This window comes from Pieris rapae, chromosome 1 (assembly GCF_905147795.1).
Source record: "Pieris rapae chromosome 1, ilPieRapa1.1, whole genome shotgun sequence".
Lineage (NCBI taxonomy): Eukaryota > Metazoa > Arthropoda > Insecta > Lepidoptera > Pieridae > Pieris > Pieris rapae.
The window spans coordinates 3,259,146-3,270,463 of record NC_059509.1 but is presented as its reverse complement, the minus strand read 5'-3'; the positions used below and the strand labels follow the sequence as shown (position 1 = coordinate 3,270,463).

Below are 11,318 nucleotides of genomic sequence, written 5' to 3'. Positions count from 1 at the left end.
ATATGTTTTATTTATACATTAATGAAATTATCATTTCCTTATCAATATTATTTTGTGGGGAGTTCATACAAGTACACTTAAGACTTATGCCCCTGTATTACAAAACAACAAACAGTATTCATAGTATTTATGATAATTAAATTGCGTGAGAACATATACGAAAAAATTTAACTATTTTTGTTTGATGCTTATAATATGTCTTTGAGTCAAAGGATAGCAATGCACTTGCCAGATTTCTGGCAATGAGAGTCCATGGGCGGTATCGCTTAATATCAGATGAGCCTCCTTCATGTAGGAGGTGTCAAAACACCTGTTGTTACATTAAAAAACCCAACTTAGGTGATACGATGCTATACGAGAATATAATAGAGAGAAATATTTCATATTTGGTATTTCGCGTTCTAGCGCGAAATTATATAAACAAACTGCTTCGTCAACTGTTTATCACAACAACGATTAATTTAAATTATTTTTGTCCGAACAAAAGCGATTCGTCGTTTCCATTTTATGTACTTACCCCAGTCATGGTCTAAGATTCGATTGCAAGATTAGTGCGCTCATCGCTTATTTGCAAAAAAAATTTTTTTTATGTATATATATTTATAATGAGGAGAATGTGTATCTACCAAGTTGCCTATAAAAATTTAGAATTTATTTTTAGTGAAATAATTTTTTAATTGATTTTTAGGAAAACATTTCGTTCACTTGTTATTTTAATAAAATATCGTCTACATGACGGCAATTTATATAAAAATTAAAAAAAAATTCCGTTGCCGTTTAATTCAGCTGGCCACACTTCCTTTTCATTTATAGACGTACATTTCTCGTAATTATAAATATACATAAAAATTTGTTTTTTAACAAATAAGTGATGAGCGGATCTCGTACTATCATAATCACTATGTTTTATAATTACGTCCATATTAATACTAAACGTACCACCTGTCATTAGGCTGTTATTGTTGTCTAGATCTTAAACCTTGTCTAACATAATAAAAGTCCTGGTAGCAATATAGTTTATTTGGTGAAATAACGAGTGATTAATCTAATGTCAATTGAGGCTAATCACATTTCTGGTAATGATCTGTCTAGTATGGTCTATGTCTATGTGCATGCAACTTATCGTTTTTGTGCACATGCGTGACGTCACGTTCGTGTGATTGCTCTTCACTCCATACGCTGATTAAACCTGACTCACCTGCTGTTATTAAGAGGTTATTCTGAAAAAGAAAGTCATGATAATAAAGGTGTTATTATGATGTTAATAACAGTATTATATACTTATCAACAAAGTTTTTTTTAAATGTGGACAACTGAGCTCTTTGACACCCATTTCATTAGTGGAGCTTTTGCTTTGACAAACAAATAAACTCTTTTTATAGCAACTGAATAAACAGTAAATTTATTTCCATAATAACTGTTTTATGTTACAACAAAAACTATACTTTTTGTTCAAATAGTTTTTCAAATTAACATACATATTTTTTTGGTAGAGAAGAAATAATAGTAATAAAAAATCAAACACATTAATATATGAATAATAAGTCTTAATTATGGGACTCACATTTGTATCAAAGTGGCAGCTTCTAACAATTTGTTTGTTGTTGACAAAGTCTGTGCTAGGTGATAATCGTTTGTCAGCGATACTAAGGGACCTCAGAGTGTTACTGCAAAAACAATCACATATTAATTTGTTTTATATAAATGCTTAAATTTCCAACATTTAAGTTGTGACAATTGCTAAAGATTAAAATGCAATCTTCATGTAATATAACTTGATTTAACTGCAAACTTTTGATAAACTTAAACAAACATACTCAACTAGTTGGTCCTTCACCATATAAAGTGTAAACTGTATCATAGTAAATATTTTAAATTACCCGTTTCCACCATGAGAGCCAGCCAGTAGCCAGTTATTATTGTCAGGACCAGGGAACATATTTACCACATAACAATCATCATCTCTGCTCCTCTGAAATTTAATTACACTTAAATAACAATTTCTAAAAACATCGGACTTTTGTTATATGTCATATAACGATTATATTCTTTTGTTAATGGCAAAAGAATTATTAAATATTTTTGAACCATTCTTTATATTGTGAAAATCCTTAAAATAAGTGTACCTTAATACTCCTAGCAACTTTATCTCTACTATATTCTTTGATCATATCACCAGTGGCTGTATTCCATATTTGTAGATCATCAGACTGTGTAACACAGCCTAATTGGTCGTCATTGAGCCAAGTAAGTTTCTCCACAGAGTTGCCAACATTCAGTGAGTATAACAGAGCATTGTCTTCGTCATGTTCCAACAGGTTAAATATGTTGATAAGACCATCAGTAGCACCAGATGTCAAAACTGTGTTAGTATTTGGTTTAAATTTCACCTGTAACATGTTTTATTATTTCATTTCTCATGGTAATTAAAACTATAAGCATATGTATATAGGTTAATATTACTTTACTGTAAAACAATAAATTGAAATGTGATGGTACTTGGCAAAACATCCGGGCTATTAATTCAACACAAAATGAAAGACAAAAAATTGAGTTTAATATGGTATGCAAATATACCTGAATGATGTCTTCAGTATGACTTTCCCAGTAAGCCCCTAAGGGCTTCGATGTACGAGGATCCCAAAAAACAATAAAAGACTCATCTTTTACAAGTTGACTGCCTGTACAAAACACATTACCTTTGTCCGATACATCCATACACTCATAGGGCCTGATTGGGGAGTCAGCATCTTCTGAAATAATTGTAATATAATTTTAGTTGATATACAAATAATAATATTGAGACAAATTTAACAAAGACAAGGTTTGTTTTATATACCTTTAAACTCCTGAACACATTCGCCTTTCAATCGTAAATCCCATAACTTAATGTAACCGTCTAGACCAGTAGAAAATAAAAGACTTTCTTGCTTTGGATGAAATTTAACCTCAGTGATTTTTTTGTCATGGCCTTGTAAACGACTTACATGTTGTAATGATGAACTATTTAATTCATAAACCTCTAATGTGTTATCTTGAAGACTTACTCCAATTTTTAATGCTCTGAAAGGAGACCAATATGAAACTAAACTTGTAGAAAGCAAGTAGTTTCTAGTTTATGTAGCTTAATACTATCTCACCTACTGACACTGAGTGTATCAACATATGATGTTTTAAGTGTTACTGATGTCTCTGTGAGTAAGTGGTATTTTTTGCTGAACTGCTCCTCTATTTCTTCGGAAGGAATGATATCTCGATCAAGTTCTAGATTTTCGATTATATCGGTCATTTTGAGACTGTCTACTAAAGCCTTTCATAAATGTCTTTAATATCAAAGGAAAAATCTGTTGGTCAACACGTTATAAAGTTTTCCAAAAAAATAATAACAAACGAGCATGGCAATTGGCAATTGATCACTCGTACATGTGTTATTGTCAAGTGCCAATGTCACTTATTCATTCCGTAGAATTGTGACATAAGTGTTGCTACTAAAAAAGTGATCCACCGAAAAAGGGACCGAAATTTGACCCGTTTGAGAGCAATAAAAAATAAAATGCTTCGTATTCAAATCTAAATATTTGCTTACTAAAGTGACCTAATACAAAAATAACAAATATTTAAATATCACAAACAATATATCGAAAGCCTACACATTCCAGGATAAGTAAACCTTTAAAAAAATGTTAGCTGTCACACAGCGTTTTTAACTGTTTGCAATGGGATGCAAAAAGGGATGTAGAAACTTTGAACTTTTATTTTATTGCTATAAAAAAAACTTCTTTAATGGATTTTATAATGCAGTCCCTCTTTGGCCTTCTCTAGCCCTTGGTATTTTATTTTCTGTACATATCTATTTCTAATTCCTGATTATTGATGCTATTGCTTATTGTTCAAGAGCTTTTTAATTGAACAATTTAAGAAGGGAAAAGAAAATGAAAGAAATGATTTTTTTATAAGGAATGTAATTAAAGTGCAGATTATATGTAAAAATAAATACCTACAATAATCTATTTACTTAACTCCTGATGCTTATTATAATTTCGACGTACTCCCTTGGATCTAGGCCCGACTCTCTCAATGTCTCCAGCAGCCAGGCGTAAGGCAATGTTCTGAAGAGGTAGCGGGCTGATAACGCTGATTTCTGATGTCTGATCCGAAAATGCCCATCGGATATATTGTTCCATACGGACGTGGTCTGTAATTAATCAGAGTATTTATGTAATCAATTTGGTAATTGTAGAAATATATATTGCTAATCAATAAATATAACTACTAGTAAGTGGCTTGAATATTATACAATACTTATGTTACTCGTTTTTTACTCTATTCTTTTATAACACTGAATATTTAAAAAAAAAAACAACACATACATTAGTAATCCTTAATTAAAATATCTTTAACGACAAACGTTAGGTGTTACGTGTACCAAATGACTGTACACATTAATGGTATGCATAAAATAAAAGTTTATATTGTGAAAACAAATTACCAATTGCCGGGTCGACAATAGCAAAAGCCCGTTTGAGTGCATCGACTGTTACATTGCGTTGGGCACGTCGGCCTCCTAACTCCGTCACAACCTCACGTATGTATTTGTCTTGCCCCAATTGACGCTGACGGAAAAGCTCTCGAGCTAACTCCACACGGTCGAAGCCTTCTTCGTTCTAAATTCAAATAGTATGTTATGAGTTTGCCACATTTTTACGTAAAATTGACTGGAAATAGATTTAGATATCAATTGAAAACATTATGAATAAAATGTTCCGCCGGGTCTGGTTATAAGGTACCTAATTATAAATTGTTATTAGAAACACTAACGTGTTAAACTTAAGTTAAGCAATTCTCGTCTTTAACTTTATGTTTCGATGCCGAAATAATAATTCTATTACATTCCTATATGTACGTCAATATATTTTCGTTTAGGTTCCACAAAAAAAATCGTCTAATAACAAAAAAAATATCATTGTTGAATAAGTAATTACTTATTTCCTTGCTAAGAATAATACTTGAACAAATGTGGCGTTCACGATGATAATCTATTAAATTATATATAACAAAATTCAATTTTATAAAATCTTGAAGGTTACCTCGTAGAAGAGTTTGTCCAAGTTTATTTCATTACAGTTGAGTTTGATTTTAAGTTGTTTCTTAACAACGTCGGTTAAATTTTTAATGTCAACTTCACTTTTTAGCGGGAATATCGACCGTGATACCCGCTCAAACTCTTCTATTGTTACAGTCTAAAACAGAACAACATATTATTTACATTAATATAAATGAAAAATTATCATCTTAAGGGCCTGTTTCACAATGTATGGATAAAGTGCCAAATAGCTATGCAACACATAAATTATTCGAAAGATAAAAGTTCCAAATAAGATACTTCGCATTTCATCGCGTATAGCGCTATCTGACAGTCGTGAAACGCAAAAATACTATTTATCCTACCGATAAGTAATAAATAGCTTATTTGGAACTTATCCGGACATTGTGAAACAGGTCCATATTGTTTTAAATTTTTTAAATATTATGTCAAGTCAAAATCACTTTATCACTAGAAGTTAATTTACATTTACCCCCTAGGCTGCAAGTAATGGGCGTGGAGAGTTTAATCGCGAAGTTTTGAGTCATACAAATTGAACTGAACCAAATCAACCCTAAGGATTCGGATCATTTAAATAATCGTCAATATGATAAACGAGTATATTTCTATTATAACTTACGTTTCACTTCGTAAGTTACACACCACTATAAACGTATACATCAAAATTTAATAATGTATAGTTACCTCTCCATCTAACGCATGGCGGCGTAGATGCTGATGCAATTGGTCCCATTGGCGGCGAAGACCCCAATACACTTGTTCGCTAAGCTGTCCGTGCAATGCGCCCCACCATACACGGACCTACATTATAATTTAATTTACCGCTGTTTTATTTTTTTCCATATCCATACCAAAGTCAAGACTTATAAAATGCAGCTTATAAATAATCATGGCAACAGCTCTGTTAATATGCAACTGGGGCTTGAGTCCCTTTGCAACTTATAATAAAAAGACACAGATTAAGACTTCAGTTAATGGGGTTTTAATTGCTTTTTTATGAAAAGGTTATTAAAGTGTCACCTGTGGTTCGTCTAGCATACTCTCGGCGCCCGCGCATACATTGTACGCCCACTCTGCGCGCACTGACGACTGTTGGTATCTGTTCGTTTATCACATAAAAAGTAATTATTTAATAACTTTTTAGAAAATTCATGATATTTCTTTAAAAATAATTTAATTGCGTGTTTATCAGCTTGGAGATGACGTCTGGATATGAATTAATATTATTATTAAAGTATCCTTTGTGTTTTCTAGGTAGGTATACATAAAAATACCAACGCTAGGCTGGCGCTACAACTCTAGATCATCAAATTTGTATATCTTCTTCGTCATAATTATTTTCTTGATAGGCAAGAAAGTTATCGAGCGCTTGTGTCTGACACACGCAGTCGATTCTGAAGTCCAAGCATGTCGGTTTACTCACAATGTTTTCCTCCAACAAGCCCGTATTCATTCATCAAAAATACACGTTGAATACCTCCTTCGTTTTTTTAAATACATTAATTGAAGGACATATTACCTATCCTCAAAGTACTTGGTCACGAAATCCTGCAATGCAAGGTGAGGATGATGGGGTCGACCGCGCCAAACATCGTTAACCACGACGCGAACCTCGCGACGCGACAGACGCAGATTGCGTACGCGCCCCGAGTATCGTAAGTATGGGGGGACAGCGGGGTCTGTGCCCTGTCATTTATTTATGAGCAGTATATTATAAAACAATAATTAAGACTATATAACTCGGATATAGACATGTCTAAATTCGTCTGACTATATAACATTTTTTTTCATACATATAACATAACGTTTGGCATGAATATTCTGGATAGAAAACAAGAATTATTGTTTACCTCTACTATGTCGAGAAAATTATTCATTATCATTTTATTTATCAAGTTTTACAGAGAACTTACAGAATGTTATGTTAATTTTGACTCGTACCTAGATTCAATCTGAGTGTTGGAAATGTGTAAGTGTTTTTTTTTCTATACTAATTTTAATGTATTGTTTGATACCAATAGGTCTGCGTATGAGTTAAAACTCACCAGTCCATCGAAGTACTCCAAGTGCTCACTCTCGGCTGCTGGGCCCAACTCCTTAAGCAGTGCTCTTAATTTATCGCGGGATGGCAAACCCTCAGTAAGCTGACACCATCTGGTGTCATGGTTCATTTAACCATACAAACAGTTTAGTCAGAAAAAAGAGATAGATTTATAAATAAAACATTTTTTTTTCTAGTAACCAAAATTATAAATCAGTACTATAATATTATTATTGGTTTAAAATACGATTTCTGCGATCGTGTATGTGATTGTAACTGTTTAAACAAATTTAAGAAAATATTATTTTTCATAAATAAATATCACTATAATATTAGTGTAATATAAACATGCCTAACTTACTGAAGCGAAATAAGAACAAAGGTTAAGTAGTTAATAAGATTGTATAATACAGAGTTGAATGTTTAACCTTTTCTTGCCGCCGCCAATGAAGTCTGCGCAGAGATCCCATGGGGGCCGCGGTGTTCCAGCCCGCTCTAGTTCTCGGCATCGCTCCCTGCATTCCATGAGTTCTTCCTCGATACTATTTTTATGCGCTATAATTTAGAAATCATACAATATAAATATATATGAACTTTTTATGAAGCAAATATATAAAAAAACATTGTTGAATTGAATATAATTATTATAAGAAATGCCTGCCTCACAAATTACTGTACATTATTAATAATGTAAAAAAATATACCTGTTTAGCTTATGATTCAGTTTACGAATAAAAAAAAATATTTTTATGATGTCTCTACGCCGTATAATTGTTACCTTAGCACGAGACTACAAGAATTTTTAGCAACGCGTCTACTTGAGAAATAAAGTGGCACAGATGTAAATAAGAATTAATTACCAGTGATTTTCTTATAGGTGCTCTGCAGGTGTTCTAACTGGGCGATCTGGTGCTGTACCTGCGTCTGTAACTCCTCGTTCTCGCCTTCCAGATGTTCGAAGTCACGTCTCGGCACTGTTTCCGCGTATTCTTCTTTCATCCTCTTCAACTCGCTTTGAGTTGACGATAACTGCTCGCTGTTTATTTTCAGTATAAGTTTTTAACAACTATTAAGCTTTTGGGATTAATGTGTTTATTAAATACTGGTTGTAAAATTAATTAGTAGTTTTCGGTATCGGACGCTAGGTTGAATTTCGATACGAATTGTTACCATAATATTGTGAACGTACCGACATCTGTCAAGTGCAATTCTGAGTATGGTGGGGTCAGATCGAATGGCCATTGGTTGACTCGAGCCATCATCTAACTCCTTTAGTCTCAGATGCAGCGATAAATTCTCAAAGTATAGGGTGTATCTAGCGTCGCGTTCACGCATTAACGATAAATAGTCTGAAAAGTTCTCATCCTTTAACTGGAAGGAAATAATTTTTATTTAATTTTATGTTTTAGGTATAGAATTGTAGTATACATTACAGTAACACACAGTTCTCCACATTGCAGTTAATTAAATTAATTTGTAAAGCAACTTTTCTTAAAATATTAAAAACAGATGTATTACCTTGATTTTCCCATATAAATAATAATATAGTGAGACAACAATGTTACATAAAGGTTTATATTAAATGAATCATGAAATATACATTTTAATGATATAATACAAAACTCATCACCACAGGGATACAAAGATATAATGAGGATAATAGGATGAAAGAAGTATACAACACAAACATGTTTTAATCAGTCTTAACAAAGCGCTAATGACAAACCTTCCCATTATCTTTCTTTAATTTGGATATCTCAAAGCTCAAACTAAGATTTTCACTTCTCAAGGCCTCTTTATCAGTAAGTAATTGTTTTATTTTATCATCATACTTCTTTTTATTTACCGAAACACCAAACACTTTCTGCAAAAATATCTACCTTAATACTGACAAATGTATGTTTATTGTTCAAATAGGAACATTAATAATTGGCAAGGTTGATTTCTCCTGCTTATCTTTAATCCAAATATCTACTTCGCTTCTAATTTTTGCTATATCTTCACAGTAAGTCCTGCAGCATCCACCAATGAACTTAACATTGATGTCCAACCAACTAGACACAAATGAGTGCAATGGTTGGCATTGATCATCTGCCCATCCATGTCCAGGAATAAACTTTTCTCCTGAGTTTGGATATGTCACAATAGGTATGTCTATCTCCAGACTTGTTATTAAGTCCCTGACAAGTTTTGGTGAGCAGCAATTAATGCCTACAGCTAGTATTTGCTCAGAGTTTGCTTGCAAACAATTCATAACTACTTTAGAAAAATTTTCCCCATGTGCAATACTCAAATTGTCTTTACAGCAGAATGATATCCATCCTTTTATCTCTGGATATTCTTTCAACATATTGACAAGTACTAGAGCTTCTTTTTCACAAGGTATAGTTTCAAAAGCAATTAAATCTACACCAGATTCAACTAAAACATCTAACCTAGGTTTGTGCCAGGTCTGAATATGTTTTTCAGAAATTGTTTTGATGTAATTTCCACTGTACTCTGATCCATCATTCAGAGATGCGCCATACGGCCCGACCGAGCCTGCTATCAGAATATTACGTGGTGTCAAATCATTGGACTTACACTCGTCTATGTATTTACTCCTCGCTTGCTGCGCTAAACGCACAGCATGTTTAATTAAAGATAATCCTTCTACCGATGATATTCCTAGGTGTTTCATAAAAGCTCCAACAGAAGCTTGATAAGTGTTAGTGGAAATAATGTCTGAACCTGCTCGAATAAAGTCAAGGTGAGTATCAACTATTTCTTGAGAATGAGTCTGTAGAAATCGAGACGTCCATAGCGGGTGACCATCAGGAGAAACACCAACGTGCCGAGACAGTTGCGACGAGAACCCTCCGTCTAATACGTATATATTTTCTACGTTCTTTGGGTTACTACTTTCAATCATCCTAAATTTAAAAAAAATGCTGGTCTAACTTGGACTTCAATATGAAATTTAAATGAAAAACGCCGCAGTATAGTACCTACTGAATATTAAACATTATAATATTAAATAAAAAAGTTTAAAATTTTACTGTATTAGTGTAGGTCGTTAACGTCTTCAAAGTACCAACTCAATTTTTAAAAATCCAAACAGTTTGTACTTTGTAAGTTCATTGCCCTGAAGAATAAGACAATCTCTAATTATGACAATTGACAACACTTATTCTCATATCTTTCGGGTTTTTATTGACTACTCTGTAAAACGGATATTTTTAGGGTGCGTCCACATCTGGCGAGCTGCACATTGGATGCACATTCGCCACATGTGAACGCACCCTTAGATCCATAAACCGATTTTCCATACATACTTCGTACATAATCGGATGTCTGTATTAAATAAAACGAGTGTGATAACTGATATAGATAAGGACTGTCTAACAAAGGACTGACTCCGACAAGCAAGAAATCTAACTACGAAACCTATTGTCATAAATACTTATTGTTAATTATGGTTCATTTATTACAAACTTAACGTCTTAAATTAATTATATTAAAATTAAATAATTAAATAAAACTTACATCTTGAGTGATAAGTTGTTTTATACGATCATCACGTATGCTTAAAGATTTTTCATAAGAGTTTTGTATGTCAAGTAATATTGGAGAATATGTAATTGATTTTTCAATCAGTTCTTTAGAGGCATCACGATATATCTAAAACAGTTTAACTGATAACAGTAATCTTTGTTTAAGTCACTTAAAAGTCCTTTTAAAAATAAAGTGTATTTTATTCTTACCGAAAGAACTTCATCAAAATATGTTTGTTTCTTTTCTAACAACGTGGAATTAGTTTTCTTTAAAAGTTTTAACTTTTCAGCTACTCTGCTATCGATTTCTTTTACGTATTTTGGAGTATTTTTGTGCATCATAAAATTAAACTTTCCACTGAGTTTCACAGAAAAATTTTGATTACGCGGTTTCTGCAGTGATAATCTTTTTGTCAAATACGTTAAAGCCGTAATCTGATATGGTAATAATTAATTTTTAAGTAGTAAATGTAATTAAATTACTTAAAGATAAATTAAATATTTGCTTAAATTCGATAAACGGTTAAAATATTTATATTACTTAATTCGATTTTATATGAGACCATAAAGGCTATAATAGTCTGTTCATGTTTCAAGTGGATTCTCTGGTTTCGCTAAATATGGCAATGTCAATCCTACT

The 11,318-nt window shown here is 32.6% G+C and overlaps 3 protein-coding genes across 4 annotated transcripts; all 3 read right to left on the bottom strand.

Annotated features, from left to right (window-relative positions):
• Nucleotides 1–6: 6 nt before the first annotated feature.
• On the bottom strand, nt 7–3,413 carry LOC110994776 (WD repeat-containing protein 89). Of its 2 annotated transcripts, none has more exons than XM_022261623.2 (7): nt 3,141–3,413; nt 2,840–3,063; nt 2,578–2,753; nt 2,127–2,390; nt 1,881–1,972; nt 1,565–1,667; nt 7–1,220 (listed from the first exon to the last, which is right to left on the bottom strand). In XM_022261623.2, exons 1-7 carry the CDS (start codon nt 3,287–3,289, stop codon nt 1,089–1,091), a joined length of 1,140 nt encoding a protein of 379 aa, XP_022117315.2. In that variant the 5' UTR covers nt 3,290–3,413; the 3' UTR covers nt 7–1,088. The 2 variants fall into 2 exon arrangements, with proteins under 2 accessions (XP_022117315.2, XP_022117316.2); XM_022261624.2 differs by having other exon boundaries at nt 2,578–2,750.
• Nucleotides 3,414–3,951: 538 nt separating this feature from the next.
• On the bottom strand, nt 3,952–11,028 carry LOC110994925 (translin-associated factor X-interacting protein 1). Its single transcript, XM_022261856.2, has 13 exons — nt 10,889–11,028; nt 10,671–10,805; nt 8,872–9,009; nt 8,335–8,516; nt 8,006–8,181; nt 7,574–7,700; nt 7,150–7,258; nt 6,624–6,790; nt 6,125–6,203; nt 5,789–5,905; nt 5,088–5,240; nt 4,490–4,664; nt 3,952–4,195 (listed from the first exon to the last, which is right to left on the bottom strand). Exons 1-13 carry the CDS (start codon nt 11,018–11,020, stop codon nt 4,008–4,010), a joined length of 1,878 nt encoding a protein of 625 aa, XP_022117548.2. The 5' UTR covers nt 11,021–11,028; the 3' UTR covers nt 3,952–4,007.
• Nucleotides 8,705–10,244, bottom strand: LOC110994926 (homocysteine S-methyltransferase 2-like). Its single transcript, XM_022261857.2, has one exon. It carries the CDS (start codon nt 10,054–10,056, stop codon nt 9,055–9,057), a length of 1,002 nt encoding a protein of 333 aa, XP_022117549.2. The 5' UTR covers nt 10,057–10,244; the 3' UTR covers nt 8,705–9,054.
• Nucleotides 11,029–11,318: the final 290 nt, after the last annotated feature.

Coding starts and splice junctions, on each gene's coding strand:
- LOC110994926 (XM_022261857.2), bottom strand. CDS start 10,056: ATGATTGAAAGTAGTAACCCAAAGAACGTAGAAAATATATACGTATTA.
- LOC110994925 (XM_022261856.2), bottom strand. CDS start 11,020: ATGATGCACAAAAATACTCCAAAATACGTAAAAGAAATCGATAGCAGA. Junction 5,906..6,124: donor GTATGCTAGACGAACCACAG/GTGACACTTTAA, acceptor ATTATAATGTAG/GTCCGTGTATGGTGGGGCGC. Junction 5,241..5,788: donor GCCATGCGTTAGATGGAGAG/GTAACTATACAT, acceptor GTTCTGTTTTAG/ACTGTAACAATAGAAGAGTT.
- LOC110994776 (XM_022261623.2), bottom strand. CDS start 3,289: ATGACCGATATAATCGAAAATCTAGAACTTGATCGAGATATCATTCCT. Junction 3,064..3,140: donor GATACACTCAGTGTCAGTAG/GTGAGATAGTAT, acceptor GTCTCCTTTCAG/AGCATTAAAAATTGGAGTAA. Junction 1,668..1,880: donor GGCTCTCATGGTGGAAACGG/GTAATTTAAAAT, acceptor TTGTTTTTGCAG/TAACACTCTGAGGTCCCTTA.